The 18,877-nt window shown below is 35.1% G+C and overlaps 1 protein-coding gene across 7 annotated transcripts in view; it reads right to left on the minus strand.

Moving 5' to 3' along the window:
* LOC114326099 (synaptotagmin 1) overlaps nucleotides 1–18,877 on the minus strand; it is a 103,402-nt gene that overhangs the window by 15,306 nt on the left and 69,219 nt on the right. For 6 of the 7 annotated variants that reach the window (XM_050662434.1, XM_050662430.1, XM_050662431.1 and 3 more), the window contains exons 8-10: nucleotides 9,797–9,914; nucleotides 9,214–9,347; nucleotides 8,440–8,667 (exon numbers count right to left, since the gene is read on the minus strand). In XM_050662434.1, coding sequence (XP_050518391.1) covers nucleotides 8,476–8,667; nucleotides 9,214–9,347; nucleotides 9,797–9,914 — 444 coding nt within the window. In that variant the 3' untranslated portion in view covers nucleotides 8,440–8,475. The remainder of the gene's footprint in view (nucleotides 1–8,439; nucleotides 8,668–9,213; nucleotides 9,348–9,796; nucleotides 9,915–18,877) is intronic. The other variant, XM_050662433.1, reaches the window with a different exon arrangement.

Here is an 18,877-nt window from a genome sequence, read left to right on the forward strand (position 1 = left end):
ATTTCGTCTAAGTCTCCGTCTGACTGGTTGGCTCATCAGGTTTCTGGCTAGTACATTTGGATGTTGTGCCAGTCTGTCTTCGTATTTCTGTGCAAAGTTGGTAATTTCTTCTTTTACTGTTGAAATTTCTAGATCGCGTCTAATAATAATATTTGCAACATACCATGGGGCATTTGTGATTATTCGAAGAACCTTCGACTGGAACCTCTCCAAGATTTCGATATTGGAGTTTGATGCAGTACCCCAAAGTTGGATCCCGTAAGTCCATATTGGCTTCAAAATTGCTTTGTAGACAAGTACTTTATTTTTCATCGAAAGTGATGATTTGTGACCAATCAGCCAGTAAAGATTGTGTAATTTGAGACCAAGTTGTTTACGCTTCATAAAAATGTGTGTTCTCCAGTTTAATCTTTGGTCTAGATGCATTCCAAGGTATTTGACTGTTGCTTGCTGTTTTAGTTGGTGGTTGTTGATATATACAGGCGGGCAGTGACCTTTACGGTTTGTGAAGGTAATATGAACCGACTTTGTTTCATTTGTTTGAAAACGCCACCGTTTTAACCAAGTTTGCATTTTGTTGAGGCTGGTTTGCAGAAGTTGAGAAGCTATCCGTGGGTCCTGATGTACTGACATCACTGCTGTGTCGTCTGCATATGTAGCTGTAGTGGTTTGAAAGTTTGTTGGTAAGTCTGCTGTGTACAATAGGTATAACACTGGCCCCAGAACACTGCCCTGTGGAACTCCAGATCCAACTGGAAATAGAGACGTGCACTCATCTCTATGTTGTACAAAAAAGTAACGGTTATGGAGGTAGGATTTTAAAATTAGGAAGTGAGTGAGAGGAAGCATATTTTTTAATTTGTATAGAAGGCCTGTGTGCCAGACTTTATCGAATGCTTGCGAGATGTCTAGAAAAGCGGCAGTGCAGTACATTTTGTCTTCCAATGCTTGATTAACAGTTCTGCATATCCGATGAACCTGTTCTATGGTTGCGTGTTGGGATCTGAATCCAAACTGGTGTGCAGGGATTAGTTCTCGATCTGATAGGAGTGGTTGAATTCTTGAGAGTATCAGTTTTTCTAGGATCTTTGACACTATCGGCAGTAAGCTTATGGGTCGATATGATTTGACATTTTCCAGCGGCTTTCCTGGTTTGGGAATTAGTATAATTTTTGCGACTTTCCAGAGGAGAGGGAAATATGCGGTTCTTAATACTGCATTGAATAATTGAGTGAGGTACACAATTCCTTTCCTGGGTAGTTGTTTAATAATTTTACTGGATATAAGATCGAAGCCTGGGGACTTTTTCGATTTAAGATTTTGTATTATTTTGATCACTTCATTTACCTTAAACTTTTCCGGTGGAAGTTCTAACTGGTATGGAAATTCTAAAAATTGTTGGATGGATGCTTCAAAGTTTTGATTATTCTCAGCAGGGAAAGGTTGAAAGACGTCTGTGAGATATTTTGCAAACACTTCTGATTTTTCTTTATTGCTTTTGGCCCATTCGCCGTTTTCTGCGCGAATAGGAGGGTTGCTTGATTGAGGTCGTTTAAATTTTTTCGTAGCCTTCCATAGAGAATAGTCTGTAATTTCTGTTGCTGATAGGTTGCTAAGATATTCTTTAATCCCATCGTTTTTGTAGTTATTTAGGAGAGTTTTAAGTTGAAGTGTAGCCTGGTTGAGTCTGGTTTTGTCCTGAGGCGCGTGCGTTCTTTGCCATGTTTTTCTTAAATATCGTTTTTCTTTGATTTTTTGTCTGATTATGTTTGGTAGCTCTTGTTTCATGAGCGTCGTGTTTTTTAGGGGTGTTGTTTGCCAGATTGCTTCCTGTATAATTACGTTAAAATTTTGTATGGCTTCATCTATTTCATAGTTTGTTTTTAAAGGTATGTTTAGGTTTAGGTTGTCCTCAATCACCCGCCGAAACCTTTCCCAATCCGTATATTTGTTGTCCAGTTTCGGTGGTAGCTGTACCTCAACAAGTTCAGTACTTATCGTGATTAATACAGGCGAGTGATCCGAGGAAAGGTCAAAGCAAGATTCAATTCTTTGCGATCTTTTTGGAATTCCCTTTGTTATGCAGAAGTCAAGTAGATCGGGTATTTTGTTCACGTCGGTTGGCCAATAAGTAGGTTCACCACTGGAAATATACGAGTAGTTGTTACTATTCATAGCCGCTAGAAGCTGTCGTCCTTTTGGGGTGATTAATCTTGATCCCCAATGTGTATGTTTAGAGTTGTAATCTCCTCCAGCCAGGAATCTGTTACCCAATGTTTTAAAAAATTCTTCAAATTGTTCTTTTTTTATCTTGTGTATTGGTGGGCAATAGACTGCAGAGATTGTTAGTGAGCCATGCCAATCTTCAATAACTATGTTAGTAGCCTGCAAGTAGTCTTTTTTAAAGTCATTAGTCTCATAGTGTTTGATATTGTTTTTGATTATAATAGCAGTTCCACCATGGGCTGTACCATCTGGGTGTCTAGTATTGTAAGTTGTGTAGTTAGGTATTTTAAAGTAGCTTCTACTTGTGAAGTGAGTTTCTGATATTAACATTATATCAATTTCGTGACTAATGATGAAAGTTTTTACCTCAAGACAATGTTTGGCAAGCCCGTTGGCGTTCCAAAGTGCAATTTTTAGTAACTTATTCATTTTGTTAAATTATTGACGACTATCGTTAGGAGGTTTAGCAGTGTGGACAGTTGTTCCGCAAATCCTTTAAACATCGATTTTAGTTCAGTCAGGTCGTTAGCAGGAGTAGGATGCGTTAAATTTGGTGCTTGCAAAGTATTCTGAGATGTGCTTGCTTGAGGTAGTTGGTTTGTTACTGCTTGTGAGTAGCTAATGCCTGGATTGATGGTTCTTCCAATATTACTCGTTAGTGGGGTTGTAGGTTGTTTTTGCCGTAGGGTTGGATATGTTTTTTTCTGCAGTTCCTTATATATAGTACATCCTTTATAATTTGCCGGGTGGTTTCCTTCGCAAAGAATGCACTGAACATCGTCAGATCTTTCTTTTCTTGTACAGTGTTCAGTAGCATGATCTCCGGTGCATTTTACACATCTGGGCCTATGTTGACAGTATTTTTTTGTATGCGCATATCTTTGACATCTACTGCACTGTGGAATTTCCCTCCTTGTGTATGGTGGTTCAAATTTAATTTTGTAGTTTAGCAAGTGTTCAACGTCGTAAATTGTTTTATTATTTTCTGCTGATTTTAAGTCAATGAAGAACATTGATAAAGGTTGCTTAGTTTTGTAATTTTTAATGTTCCACATATTTACTACCGAGTGCCCCAGCTTTTCGATTTCTTCTTTTAATTCTGTCAGATTGGCTGAGTAATGCATGTTTTTTAATACTACTCTGAAGCTGCGTTCGTCACGAGGCCTAAATGTATGGAATTCTGTTTTTTTCTCAGTTAAAGCTTTAGTTATTGTACTATAATTTTCTTTTTCTTTAGGTTGTATTTTAACTTGATCGTGATTTAAAACTTTGATTTCGTATCCATTTTTGGCTATATTATTTAATAGTGTGGTGAGTGGGGTCACATTTTTCACTCCATTTACAAATATGGGAGGTGGTTTTGAGGTTTTTTCAGTTTGAATCTCAGTTCTTTCAGTTTGAACTTCTTCATTTTTTGCTTCGTTATCTGCGTCGTTAGACAACTCCTCAAATCGATTTGATGTATGAACAGGTGAATTTAGCCAGTAGTCATTAATTTTGGTCTGTTTAGTTACTCTGTGTTCAGGGCTAAGTCTGACTCTTTTCCTAGTGTTTTCTACAGTTTTCCATTCTTCGTCTTGGCTAATTTCTTGGCTATTTTTGTTTGGCAAGGCTGGGATATTGCTAAAGTATAGGGGTTGTTGTGTTGTTTGGTAATATGGTGTGGGTAAAACCTGAGGAAATGAAACGTTACCTTGTACTAGTTGGTCGTTGTTGATCTGAACTTGCGGAGCGTACGCCACTGGCTGAGTTGTAAATTGGCCTGGCTGAATCATCGCTGGTGTTGGAACTCCGTATAAATTCTGCTGTGGCTGTGGCTGCATCGGTTGAAACGGCGAAGTAATATTGTAATCCATTTCGCTGAGAGTTTTTTCCGTTTTGTCATTGGAATCACTTTCAATTTATCAATAATAAAAACTGAGTTTATTATTTTTAAAACAAGTACCGGGTCATTCGAATATATGATATTAAAAACACATTAAAATAATTAAAATCACATTAACGGTTACAGTATAAAATATTTTAAAATTTGCTGGACGAAATGCGACCGCTTTGGTCTAAGGTTTGTGGTCGAATGTTGTCGAAAAATCAACATTTTCAATGGCAAATAACTCGAAAAGTATTGACTTAAGTAAAAAACTCTACAGACCAAAAGTTGCTTAAAAACTGTCAATTTATCCATTTTCGGTCTTATCTTGAACGTATGTTTTTTCACCCCCGAGAAGGGGTGACTGTCAGCCCCCAAGTAAAAGCAACCAAAGGCACAATTTCAACTTTGAAGTGGAGGGTAAGTAGAACCTAAATCCAAATTTTCATGCAATTCGGAGTTGCCCCTGAAAATTACACGGTATCGCCGAATTTCCCGTTCATTTACTGGGCTATAAGGGTACATTATTATTCTTACTATATCCTTCCTTTTTTTCAATTATTAACAAAATGTACTTGAATCAGTGCATGGTGTTGACAAAAGTTACTGGTAAAACGTTTTAAGTGCAGATGTTACCTACATATTACTATCATTTTTGTCCCAGCTGTTATCCACAGTGTAACTACAACTGGCACCTTGCATAATAATTAGTCTTCAAAATTGGTCACAAATCTAATATTTATTTACTTGAAATTAATCCTGTATTAACATGTGTTTACACATTACATGATAGGTACTAAAAATAGTTCTGTGGTAAAATGGTTCAAGCGCACTTAAACCCGTTTATTACTATTTGTTTTTACCGAATACTAAAAATAGTTTTGTGGTAAAACGGTTCAAGCGCACGGTTAAACCTGTTTACTACCAACGCAAACTACAATTGTTTTCAGTGAACTAAATGTAATGGCGATATATGCCGACTGTAGGGCGAAATACGCTTAAATCATTTTACCACCAATACTCCGGTCAACTTACGCATCCGAGGCTACAAAAATTACCATCAAGCTGAAAATTGGCAGGATTGTTAAAAATACCATAATAAATGAAATCTAAAAAGTCCTCATACATCCGACCCCTGCTAAAAATTTTACGCGGGGTCAAAGGTCACCAAATATGGTTTTTAGCGATTTTCAGCGAAACGGTAAGTTTTATGGTAAAATTAGTGCTAACAAAAAATGTAGATTAGATAATTATCTATAAAAAATGCCTTATTACTTTTTTTCCTGGGAGCCACCATTTTTGAGATATAACGAGTCAAAAAGTGGTAATCGTCATAATATGCGCACACGTTTCCACACCACCTTTGAGGTAGTGTACTTAGCGCGTTTTTTAACGTGGTTTCCCCAGTAGGCCTATTCCATAGATCTTTTATGATTCTGTTTAATTTAAAGCTATTTAATAATTGATATTGGCAAGGGTTAAAAATGATTAAACTTTATATAAAGCGGTATACATTAAAAAAATGGGAAATTTATCAAACTGGTTCATAATTTTCTAATACTTCTGCTTCCCTTGTTCTTCTTCTCATTGTTCTTCTTTCTCTTCTAGTTCTTCTTCTTCTTCTTCTTGTTCATCCTGGGTGCAAGTAAATTGTCCCAATAATGACACATCGCATGGCTCCTCGATAGAATCAAATGAATCCTCAATTGTTGGTGATTCAACATTGGAGCACGACCGGTTTTGACAATTAGTGCATGCTACCGAACAAAACAGTCCAACTTTTTTGCAACCACATTTAGCGCTACATCCCTTTTTACAGTTGCAAAAAATTGTGTTCAGGAGTTTTTCCGGCGCAGGGGGGAGTAAAGTTTGAATTGGTTCTAATGAACTGTCGACTAATTTCCATCATCAGTCTTTTGCATCTAGCTGATAACCAAGCCACACTTGAACTTGGTAATATACCCGAAAAAGTTGTTGATGAGCAGCCGCTGAGGTTGGAGGAAGACAAGATAACTGCACTTTTTTTTTGTTTCGAGTACTTTTAAAAAAACATGCATATCGAAACTTATCTAAGCACGTAGTTTTCTTAGGCGCCCCATACATAGAGAGAAGAAAGCTAATTCCGTTGGAAATAACTTCTTGTGGAGTTGAATTAGTTTTTTTAAAAACTTCAGCACATTCAAGTAAATCTTGTTTTTCAAACATTTTAAAAACAGTCGTTTTACCCCTTCTGAAAAATGCAGATGTCGTATCACAGCCAGTTATTGCGTGTAAAAATAGTATATGATTTTGACATTTTGCAAAAGTAGATAACCTTTTCGATGAATATATTTCCGATTGGTGTTGAGCTTTTCCAGGTTTTAAAAAAAAGATAGTTTTTTCGATTGGAGTTCTACCAGTGAGTAATACGAGCAAGTCTACATCTTCACCTACAACAATAGTTGTATTTGTTAAATTGAATTGCTCTATGGCTGTTTCAATTATCATTACGTCAAATAATACGCGCAAATACGCGCAAATAAAACAATATTCTGACATTTTTGTTATAACAATGAAAATAACACGAAATACACGATACAAAAAATATAGGTTTAACACGTATTTTCACTCCGGAGTCGTACTCAAGATTAATTAATACTTCGAGGGTGTCATCTACCTGAAGGATTTCGCCACTCAGTAAAATTACGGTGTAATTTGCATAATTATTTATTAGTACTTAGCAATAAACATTTCGCCTAGAAAGTTGTCTTTCATTATTATGTTCAAACCCTTCTGAGAAGAGAATAGGTAGGGTGATTAGATTAGCTGACGAACGTGTTTATTCCGACAAAACCCATCTTTGCAAATTGAACTAAGGCGCATAAATAAAAAGAATTATTATAAGTTAATACTTTGTCATTTGTTGTATTTTGTTGTGTATTTTTGTTGGGATTAAGCAGTAAAATTCAAATAATTCTTATTATTTCGCGTTACATTCACTTTGTAAAGATTTTTTTTGTTGACACTGTAATATAATACAGCTTATGGATTGCATCCCTCGGTAGACCGCAAGCTGTATAGTAGAAACATTATCATATTTATAATCTTATATTATTATGTGTAATATAAGTTAAGTTGACCGTAGAATATTATGTTTACTTGTATTACAGCTTCAGTGATGTATATACCTGGTGTACTAATTATGACGATTAGAAGTCTTTCAACTTTTTGAATCGTTGTATCTCAAAAACAGTGCCTCTTAGGAAAAAAACTATTAAGATATTTTTTATAGATAATTATCTAATCTACATTTTTTGTTGGAACTAATTTTACGATAAAACTTACCGTTTCGCTGAAAATCGCTAAAAACCATATTTGGTGACCTTTGACCCCGCGTAAATTTTTTAGCAGGGTTCGGATTTATGAGGACTTTTTAGAATTCATTTATGATGGTATTTTGAACAATCCTGCCAATTTTCAGCTTGATGGTAATTATTGTAGCCTCACTCCTATTTTTGAGTCTAACTAGACCGGTCTACAAGTTCTAATACCATGTAAGTATGCGAATCTGTACTTATGTAGAGTAAAATTTTAAAAAAGTGCATTTAAACTCTTTTACTTCTAACCCTCATCAATTACAAGAAATACGCTGAGAGATCGAAAGAGGAGTGAAGATATTCGAAGAAAATGTAACTTATTCTTTTTCTCATGATCATCTTTCAGTGCGTCACAGTTTTTCGATTTCTCTCTAACGCATTAAATTGTATGTGACAGAAAAAAAGGCACGTCTGGGAATACTTCGGTAATTATTCTAGTTCGGTGATTATTCTAGTTGTCGATAGAGGGCGCCATAATCAAAAAAGAATTATTTATTAAATAAAATAATAATATTATCAATATAATCTGTACAATTTATAAGACTATACAAATTAAAGAAAATACCATTTTATAAATGCAATAGACACAATTGATTTGGTTTTATTCCAAATTGAAAATAAAATTTGACAACTGTCAGATTTAACTAAAATGTCACGTTAGAATAAATGTCATAAATATGTATTATCACGGACTTACCTTTTTTTCTATAATTTGTGACGCACTGAAAAATGTTCATGAAAAGGAGAATACAATGTATAAACGAATGGACACTAAATAGAAAAAAAATGGAATAACTACATACGCAGAATAGGGGAGACATGTGTGGTCAAAATAGCAAGAGATAAATCACCAATCGGCGGAAGAATGATCGGCCGATTGTGCAAGAGGTGGAGTGACTACCTTCCATAGAGGTATCAATCCGCCATAGAACAAGCATAATTGCTTATAAAGAGGAAGAAGCATTATATTTGACCAAATCCTCTACTTACTATATTGTGTTAGCGTTGTTAGGCGACATTATTATCTTAGTCTTTCTTTTCATCCTCAGGATCTTTGAGTGTGTGCCACTGTGCTATCGGCCTACGGGGCGAAGCCAACATATCTGACCAATGGCGAAGCTCGGTTCCGCTTGCATTGTAGCCTAGTACCACTTTTCCGATGGGTTCCGAAGTACCGATTCTATCGTAATCTACTACGGTCACTTGGAGGTTCACTTTCTGAAAAAAATCAAGAAATTTGTTTAATAAATAAAAAGTTAAAAAATCGCTTTGAAACTAAGAATAAATTATTCAAAACTGTTCATTAAATATTAAAATTATTATAAAAAAGTATAAAGGACATTGCACACTATGCACACACTTTACCCAGCGTGAGCTAAGCCGATTAGAAAAACTATATGTACGACTGAGCAAATTATACCTACTTTATTATTTATAAGACTAGAGTAAGCTTCTGCCTTAATACCTGAAGGAAGATTTATGAAGTGGCGATTTACAAAATCTTTTTTTGTCTCTTTGAATCACGTACATTTCCATTTGAATTTAGATTTATTTGTATCAATTTACGCCTGTATTATTAAAAATTCAGAGTTGGCGCAATGATATGAAATAATTATAATTTCGGGACGAATCTATTCATGCAAATTTTATTTAATGTGAGTGACATTATTTAATCATATTATATGTGTGCGGTGTCCTTTCTTTGATTTAGGCTACAAATATAGATTTGGAGAATCTACTGACTATGTAAGGAAAATCAGTCACCTGTATTTGTTCAAATGGTACTTCAAACGTGAATGATTCATTATAGTAAGGGTTAAGGGTACATTTCTTTATACTAGTTTTTTTCTTCTTCAATCGCTTGCCGTTTTGCATCAAGGCTATCTTTACATAAGGATCTGAAAATTAAGATAAAACCAATTTTAATAGCAATTACAATATATAATGCATCGAAAACAATCTCAATAGAAATAATTTTAATTGTATCGTCTAACGATATGCATCCTCAGTGCTTGATGCCTGCTTGCTATCTCTTTCTACGCACGCATTACCACCGAGAAACTTCCACCACCATCAATGCGCGCTAGAGATGTACCTATATATCATTTTCTCCTTGATGTTTGGATACTGACCAATTATGGTTCTTTTGCGTTAATTTTCCTAGCATTGATGGTATCTATTTTTCCTAGGTGTCAACAGTGGATGTGAGGGTGAAAATAAACAAAGCTGAGAATATCTAATGCAGTAGAAACATGTTCTTGACAAGAAAATTCTAAAAAAAAGTCTAAGGTGATGTGTAAAATATATAAAATGGCTGTTTATTGAAACAGATATATTAAATAATTACCTGATAATCCACCGACATCCATCTTCTTCAAATTTTTAGCTTCCAAAATTACAACAGTCAATTTTCCTGCAGTGGGGACGTACCTCAATGAGAAGCAAATATCTCCCAGCTTGTTTTCCTGTAACATTATATTATGCAGTGAACTTTTGTTAAACGACGGGATACTAAACAATTGATAATCCGTCATTGTGTTCGTCTTTGTTTCCGAATTTATTTCGTATTTAGTTTCAAATAATTTTAGACCAAATATTCGTCGTTAAAAGAATAGGTATTTATTTATATATCACGATAAAAAATAATAAAATCTTCTCGGATTGTACCTAGTGCTATACAAAATAAAAATGAAATTAAAACCTGTCAGTCGCCTTCGTGGTGTTCGAGTAATCGTGGTGGTAGGGCATTCCCACCTTACTTTCCACTACATCTGACGAGTTAGGAGGTGGATAACCTAAAATGATATAAAAGGAGCTTCGCCGAAAGAGAAAGGCAGTTCTACCGGAGAACTGATCTGACAAGAACTCCACTGACCGAAAGATATTGCCTGGATACCAACCGGGCTTTTAACGTATCGATTTAAGGCCAAACCATCCTGTCGCGGCGATTAAGTATTGATTAATCGATGAGCCGTTCTTTACCGAACCGAGTACTGATTGGTCTGTCAAACAGGAACGCCACACATACGTTCTAGGATATTTAAAAGTTCCTTGTTATAATCTCGAATACCGAGAACACAATAATTTCTAATAATGAATGAGCCTCGATCTTCATTTTACGCAAATTTCAAAAAACAAAATCGACAAAAATAAAAAAAGTAATATAAATAACAAAAATTAGTTACATGGATATAAACATTTATATTAGTTTTGTCACAGACGTCCAAATATCAACTGTGTTCATTACATTCGTGTATGATCTGCAGGTAAAATAAAAAAGTTTTTATATAATCTTTCCTACAATTTTCGGTGTACGTCATATATCCATTTATATCCTTATACACATACACAATAAATAAGAATCACTTCATATCCCATACTCCGTGTTAAACAAATAGTCTTATAATTTGTCATATTTTATAACACCTTCCATTTAACAAATTATTCCATGAACCCCGTATATTTTCCTTCAATGACCTTTCTACAACCGCACAGATCAACCTCACGATCTACCATTTAGGTATAAAAATATACAGGGTGTAATAAAAAAAGGTAGGTATAATATAAATTCGTACTCTGGGAAAAAAATAGTTCGATTGAACCTAACTGACCTTAGTACAAATGTACACTTAAAAAAAGTTAACGCCCTTTGAAGTTACAAAATGAAAATCAATTTTTTCCAATATATCGAAAACTATTAGAGATTTTATATTGAAAATGAATATGTGGCTTTCTTACAGCAGGAACATGTTAAAAAATAACAGTGACATTGGTGCACCCCATTAATATTTTATGGGGTTTTGTTTCCTTACCCTCCAAAATGATATGTTTACGTTGAAGTTAAATTATTATTGTGGTATCATTAGTTATACAATATTTTTAAAACTTTTTTGCATCGTAGTACTTTTTCGTTAAGACAGTTTTTATCGAGATGCTGCTTCTTTTTTAATAATAATAGTCTCCGGTTTTTTACCGCTAACGCGGCTTTGAGATTATGGCAGAGTAGTCTGCTATATTTAGGGCCTACGGTATACAAGGAAGGTAACAGGGCCAGTGCTACGCTTCAACCGCCTATTATCCTTACTTTTACCCAAGGTACTCATTTTATTCAGGCTGAGTCGATCTGGGGTCTATAAACATTTTTAAAATGTCTAGCTGTTCTCGCCGGCTCTGGGATTCGAACCCCGGTCTACCTGCATGGTAGTCAGACATCCTACAGTCTGAGCGACTGCGGTCCTCTTCCGGCCTTCTTGTTTAATATGTTTTAAAATTTCTGGGTACCTAACAAAATGTAAATTATAAATAAATTTTCGTATATAAAGTTCTGAAACTATTGTCCTGTGGCATATTTAAGCCACATGATGAAAAACCACACAATGAAAATTATATTAATACCTAAAAAATACTGACGTTCTGATTTTCACTCCGGAAATCGTCCTCAGGGAATAATTAAAAAGAAGAAACAAAAATTAAAAAAAAAAATTTATTAAAAGCTGTGTATAACCGCCAAATTGCTGTTGTTGTGGTCATTTCATCTCACAGTCAAAAACAAAACGAGGTTTAAATGTACTTGCCTTGATGGTTGTAGGTAACAGCCAGCTTGGCTGAAAAGATATGAGGGTGGATGTTTTTATGCCCTATGATACATCAAATTCTGATTATTCTGTGTATATTGTGAAATAATTCTGTGTGTAATGTGATTCTGTGTTCATAATAATGAGTTTTTAGGTAAAATTGTAAATTGTGTTGTGATTATGTATTGTGTATTCCCAGGTATAGTGTATGATAGAGACATGTGTTTTTCATTTTCTTAACTTATATTATTGGTATTTTCTTGTTGTTTATCTCTTCCGTAAGTATTAGCAACCAAAGGCTGCTGGATTCTGCTGATGAATTTGCTACATATTTTTCTTCAATTACTAGGATGAAGGCTGCTTTTTTGATTTTTCTCTTTTTCATGTCTGTTTCATTCATGAATATTGATGCATCTTTCCACTACGGTCTATGTTCATTGTTCCAGGCATGTCTGCATATCTCTGATTTGTGGAAATCCCTATTTTTGATGTATGTTTCATGCTCGTTAATCCCGATGCTTAATGGTTTTGCAGTTTCCCCGACATAGAAATTGTTGCATTCACAGGGTATTTTGTAGACGCAGTTCTTTGACCTCTCTTGGATGGTGTTGGGATTGGTTCTGACTTCTAGTTTTCCCTTCAATGTACAAGAATGGAATATAGCGGGGACTCTTTCGTGAGGTCATCCAGATATCCGCTTTATTTGAGTCTTTTAAGGAAATACTGAACGGTTTACCGATAGGATGGGGGAGACCAGCGTATTAATAATTTTATGGCAATATTTTAATAAAGAATACAGAAAAATTTACTTTTGTATTGTATTGTATTATTTGGAATTATTTTATATTGGTTTAACGTGCAAGAAAAACTGTAGGAAAAAAGATACAAAAAGATACAAGAAGTTATGTATGTACTCTTTCTCTAAATACAAACTATAAATTACATATTTGACTGTAAAAATATTATATAAAATATGAAAAAGAGCAGTTATCCTGTGTATGTATAACAGTATTCTGAAAGCTATTAGTAAATGATTACTGATCTACTTTCAATTTAATTCTAAGACGTACCTTTATATAGTTATACCTCTGAAAAACCTGACTGTCTTTGTATAAAATACGGTGCCTGTATCGCTAACTAGTAGTGCTTGCATGCTGAATGTTTACACGCAGACCTAATAACCATTTAGTCAAATTTCTTAGACGTAAATATTAAGAGTAAGAACAGTGTAGCCATATCCACACTCTCACCAAGAGAAGAGTTGGATCCGATGAGGACGAGTGCTTAAGCCGCTTCGTTTGTCTTGATGTGAGTATGTGCTCGATAAATTTTAGTACGAACATAGACGTAAATATGAATAGACTGAGCATCCGGTTGAGCGAAATGATGACACAATGTTTTTCTAATGGGTGCTGCTTCACTCTTACACTTAGTAAAGCTGCGACAGTAACATTTAAGTCATTTTTAAGTGGAGATAAGTATGAAACCCTATACCCTCGTGCCTATACCCGCACTTATTTTCTCGATATAATTGGCTAGAAAAAGATAGTACCACTGAACCCAAGAGATCTGTCGTCACGAAGCGCGGCCGGGGTGCTCAATCTATTCATATATACGTCTATGATGAGGACGAATGCTTGAGTCGTTAGGTTTACCTCGATGTGAGTATTCGCTCGATGAGTTTTGATACTCAGACAAGATAGTCTAGAGACTAGTGCTCTTTCGTGGCCGATCAAGGTTCACTGAGTTTCAGGGTGTTTATATGTATTTTGACTGTTTAAATGATTACCCTTCGTTAACAAACAAATATAAATGCCTACAAAGTGATATTTGGTAAACGTTGATAAAATAATTAGAACCGGAGATATTACAAAATTAGTGCAAAAACATTGCAAAATTTCGGCATTTAGACGATTTTCTACTCAACTGCATTTTGAGTAAAATAACTCAAACAACTTAATCTTATGATCGTTTGGTTTCAAATCCTTGGGGTTCCGGGTAGCCTGCGGGGTCCTTAGGAATTAGTCGCCTAAGTCTGAGCTTGTTTTTAATGATATATCCTCCCTAGATTATTTGAGACATTTTTACACTTTTATCACCCCTACTCTATATACATAACTATAACATCAAGTTGAATTTTACTTCAATTGATTATTTATCACAGTGGAGCGATGGTCGTTACTGTTTTCAATTTTATCAAGCTTTACTAGTTTTTCAACTTTCTGTGGAACTGTCATTTCTGTCATGTCATCACTCAGGATTTCGGTTATCATTCGCCAGTTGTCACCATCTATTCAACATGTGAACAACTCAATTTGGGCTCAAATAGTACCTCGAGCAGAAAACATGTGATATTTTTTACATCCATGTTCAAGTTCACAATTATAATCTATGCTTCCATGACGGATCAATTTTAAAGGGTTTTTACCCGTATATTTTTGTATTTTGGTGGTTAGCATGTCAGCACCGTGTTAGTATAACCTATAACTTTTTAAACCCGAAAACTAGTTCTGTGATGTAGACCATTTTAGTGAATTTTAATAAATATACCTTTTATAAAGGAGTTTACTTCTTTTTCTAATATATGGTATAGAGCCAACTACAGGAAAACTTTTTCTTCGTGGATTTTTAAAAGAACTTTATTAAAGGAAACATTTTCTTCTTTTAAAGGAGAATGGCCAACCTTCTGGTGAATGGCCAACTATAATATTAGATATGCAGACGATACAGTATTGCTGGTAGATATTGCACAAGAGCTCCAAAGGATGATGAATAAAATTATAAGAAGACAAAAATAATGATCACTAGTAAGAACACCAAGAAAAACGCCCAAATTACAATAAGTGATACATCCTTAGAAAGAGTGAACAAAATATGCTATTTGGACTGCACTATTAAGGATACTTAGGATCATATCTACGAATTAAAAGCTCGTATTTAAAAAGTCAGGAGCTCTTTTAACGGTCTTAGCAAGATTATCTGCAACTTTTCTTTAAGTATCAATATATTATGCATAAGGATTCTTAGATTTTAAGAGTTTAGTGTCGTCTTTTATGGAGTAGACAGTTGGAGTCTTATAGAAGATGCCATAAAAGTATTAGAGGCATTGGAAATGTGGTACTGCCGACGTATGTTAAGGGTCTCATATATACACCACAGAACTAAAATTAGGTCTCCAGAGGCTATGGAAAGACGAACAAATTATTAACACCGTACAGAACAGAAAATTGGCTTACTTCGACCACATCATGCGGAATAGTAAATAATTTTACAGTTGATTCTACAAAGCAAGATTGAGGGCAAGAGGAGCTTTGGACATAGACGTATATCCTGGCTACCTGGCTGGCCAATCTTAGGAAATGGACTGGTCTAAGTCAACTAATCTATTTTGAGCTGCTGTGAATAGAATTAGATGGCACCTTTATAAGAAAAAAGGTTATTCTGTAGTTTGAGGTGTTATATAAGTTATTTTACTCAAAACTCAGTCGAGTTACAAGTGAAAAATAGTCTTAACGCCGTAATTTTGGAATGTTTCCACCAACTATTGGATCAAGTAAAAATGTGTGTACCATTTTTATATATTCGGCTGCAATACGAAGGAAAAACAATCTTACTTTTTAATTAGAATAAGGAGTGCAGCCAGTCCCTTTAACTGCAATTTTCTGCTCTTATTGGAGCTTCATCAGAAGGAACGTAGGCACTGTTCTCCTTAATCCAATTAAATCGCATCGAAATGTTTTTCCAAATATTGCAGCCAAAATGATGGTATTGGGTGGCTAGCGCCATCTGGCCGTAAAAATACGAAGCAAGCTTTCAATCCTAATAGCAAATAATTAATATTGAAAAATATCAAAAATTACTAAAAGATTTTTAAATTGAAAACTTACTGGTACATCCCCATGTATACACCTCCAAGACTTCTACAATTTGCAAGTCATATGGATGCTGCAGTAAAGACGATAGGGAAGGAATTCTAAACTTTGCAATTCAAATCCCCCGTCTGCAGCCGGCTAGGAACTGAAAGATGCACCATAGTTACTCTACTGAGTAATAAGAAAATAAAATAATCGTATTTTTACGGCCAGATGGCGCTAGCCACCCAATACCATCATTTTGGCTGCAATATTTGGAAAAACATTTCGATGCGATTTAATTGGATTAAGGAGAACAGTGCCTACGTTCCTTCTGATGAAGCTCCAATAAGAGCAGAAAATTGCAGTTAAAGGGACTGGCTGCACTCCTTATTCTAATTAAAAAGTAAGATTGTTTTTCCTTCGTATTGCAGCCGAATATATAAAAATGGTACACACATTTTTATTTTATTTTCTTATTACTCAGTAGAGTAACTATGGTGCATCTTTCAGTTCCTAGCCGGCTGCAGACGGGGGATTTGAATTGCAAAGTTTAGAATTCCTTCCCTATCGTCTTTACTGCAGCATCCATATGACTTGCAAATTGTAGAAGTCTTGGAGGTGTATACATGGGGATGTACCAGTAAGTTTTCAATTTAAAAATCTTTTAGTAATTTTTGATATTTTTCAATATTAATTATTTGCTATTAGGATTGAAAGCTTGCTTCGTATTTTTACGGCCAGATGGCGCTAGCCACCCAATACCATCATTTTGGCTGCAATATTTGGAAAAACATTTCGATGCGATTTAATTGGATTAAGGAGAACAGTGCCTACGTTCCTTCTGATGAAGCTCCAATAAGAGCAGAAAATTGCAGTTAAAGGGACTGGCTGCACTCCTTATTCTAATTAAAAAGTAAGATTGTTTTTCCTTCGTATTGCAGCCGAATATATAAAAATGGTACACACATTTTTATTTTATTTTCTTATTACTCAGTAGAGTAACTATGGTGCATCTTTCAGTTCCTAGCCGGCTGCAGACGGGGGATTTGAATTGCAAAGTTTAGAATTCCTTCCCTATCGTCTTTACTGCAGCATCCATATGACTTGCAAATTGTAGAAGTCTTGGAGGTGTATACATGGGGATGTACCAGTAAGTTTTCAATTTAAAAATCTTTTAGTAATTTTTGATATTTTTCAATATTAATTATTTGCTATTAGGATTGAAAGCTTGCTTCGTATTTTTACGGCCAGATGGCGCTAGCCACCCAATACCATCATTTTGGCTGCAATATTTGGAAAAACATTTCGATGCGATTTAATTGGATTAAGGAGAACAGTGCCTACGTTCCTTCTGATGAAGCTCCAATAAGAGCAGAAAATTGCAGTTAAAGGGACTGGCTGCACTCCTTATTCTAATTAAAAAGTAAGATTGTTTTTCCTTCGTATTGCAGCCGAATATATAAAAATGGTACACACATTTTTATTTTATTTTCTTATTACTCAGTAGAGTAACTATGGTGCATCTTTCAGTTCCTAGCCGGCTGCAGACGGGGGATTTGAATTGCAAAGTTTAGAATTCCTTCCCTATCGTCTTTACTGCAGCATCCATATGACTTGCAAATTGTAGAAGTCTTGGAGGTGTATACATGGGGATGTACCAGTAAGTTTTCAATTTAAAAATCTTTTAGTAATTTTTGATATTTTTCAATATTAATTATTTGCTATTAGGATTGAAAGCTTGCTTCGTATTGGATCAAGGTTTACCAAACAACACTTTGTACGTATTTTTTTAAAGGGAAAGTGCATTTCATAAAAATAATTTATATTTGATAGTACTCGTCACTTCCGCCTCAAAATCAAATTTAATGTTCGTATTCATCAGGTCAAAATACATAGGAATACACTCTGGAACTCAGTGAATTTTGATCGGTCACGAAACAGCCCTGGTTCCTAAACTAAACGTTTATGCGAGGGTTATTTGTAAAAAAAATATTCCCTATGGTGCTGAGAAAGAATTTGACATGCTGGGAGAAATCTGGCAATACCGATTTACACATAAACTCTCCCTCTCTCTCACCCCACCACTTTTGCCGCTTCATTGCTCAGTGTGGGACTAGCAGCCTTCGAAGATCGAGATCCGGATCGTTCTTACCGCAAATGAAAATTCATGCTGTGAAACGTTTTTTAAATGCAAAATATCTTTCACCTATTGAATTCATCGTCAGTTCATCGAGGTTTATGGGTAAAAATGCATATATTATGTTCAACATGTTCGCAAATTGCGTAGATAATGGAGCGAGAGACCTTCAGATTCATCAGAGCGGAGTGAATTTCCGTTCAGCTTTCACTGAATTCTCTACACCATTTGCGAACATGTTAAACAGATATGCACTTTTACTCATTAACTTCGATTAACTGAAGATGAATGTCAATAGGCGAAATCCATTTTGCATTAAAAAACGTATCCTAGCATGAATTTCACTTTGACGGTAACAGCGACCGAGACCTTCGTCTTTGAAGGCTACTAGACAGACACTGAGCAATGCAGCAAGGCGAAAGTGGTGGAGTAAGATGGAGGGAGAGTTGATGTGTAAGGCAATGTTGCCAGATTTCTCCCAGCATGTCGTACTCTTTTTCTCTCGAACTTTTTTTACGAATGACCCTCGTAATACGGATCTTCTTCCATAGTTCATATTTTGACGATGCGATGGCATAAATATCTCTTCTGTGTTGTCTCGCCGAGACATTCTAGTTCCTTGGAGAGAGTGTGGAGCTAACATAAAAACGATTGAAAAACAAGTAGCAGCCAGATGCAATGCATAAAAACGGAATCATGCATATATGCAAAAATTTAAAATATGTTATTGATGTTGAGGTATTGTAATTTGGATTTTTCTGTATTTTAAGTCAATAAGTGAACGAATTAGAATTACTCAATAACTCTTTTAAGTCAAAATATTACACATGTTTTTTAGTTAGTGCATTTTGGTAAACGAACGG

This window comes from Diabrotica virgifera, chromosome 9 (genome assembly GCF_917563875.1).
Source record: "Diabrotica virgifera virgifera chromosome 9, PGI_DIABVI_V3a".
NCBI classification, from domain to species: Eukaryota; Metazoa; Arthropoda; class Insecta; order Coleoptera; family Chrysomelidae; genus Diabrotica; species Diabrotica virgifera.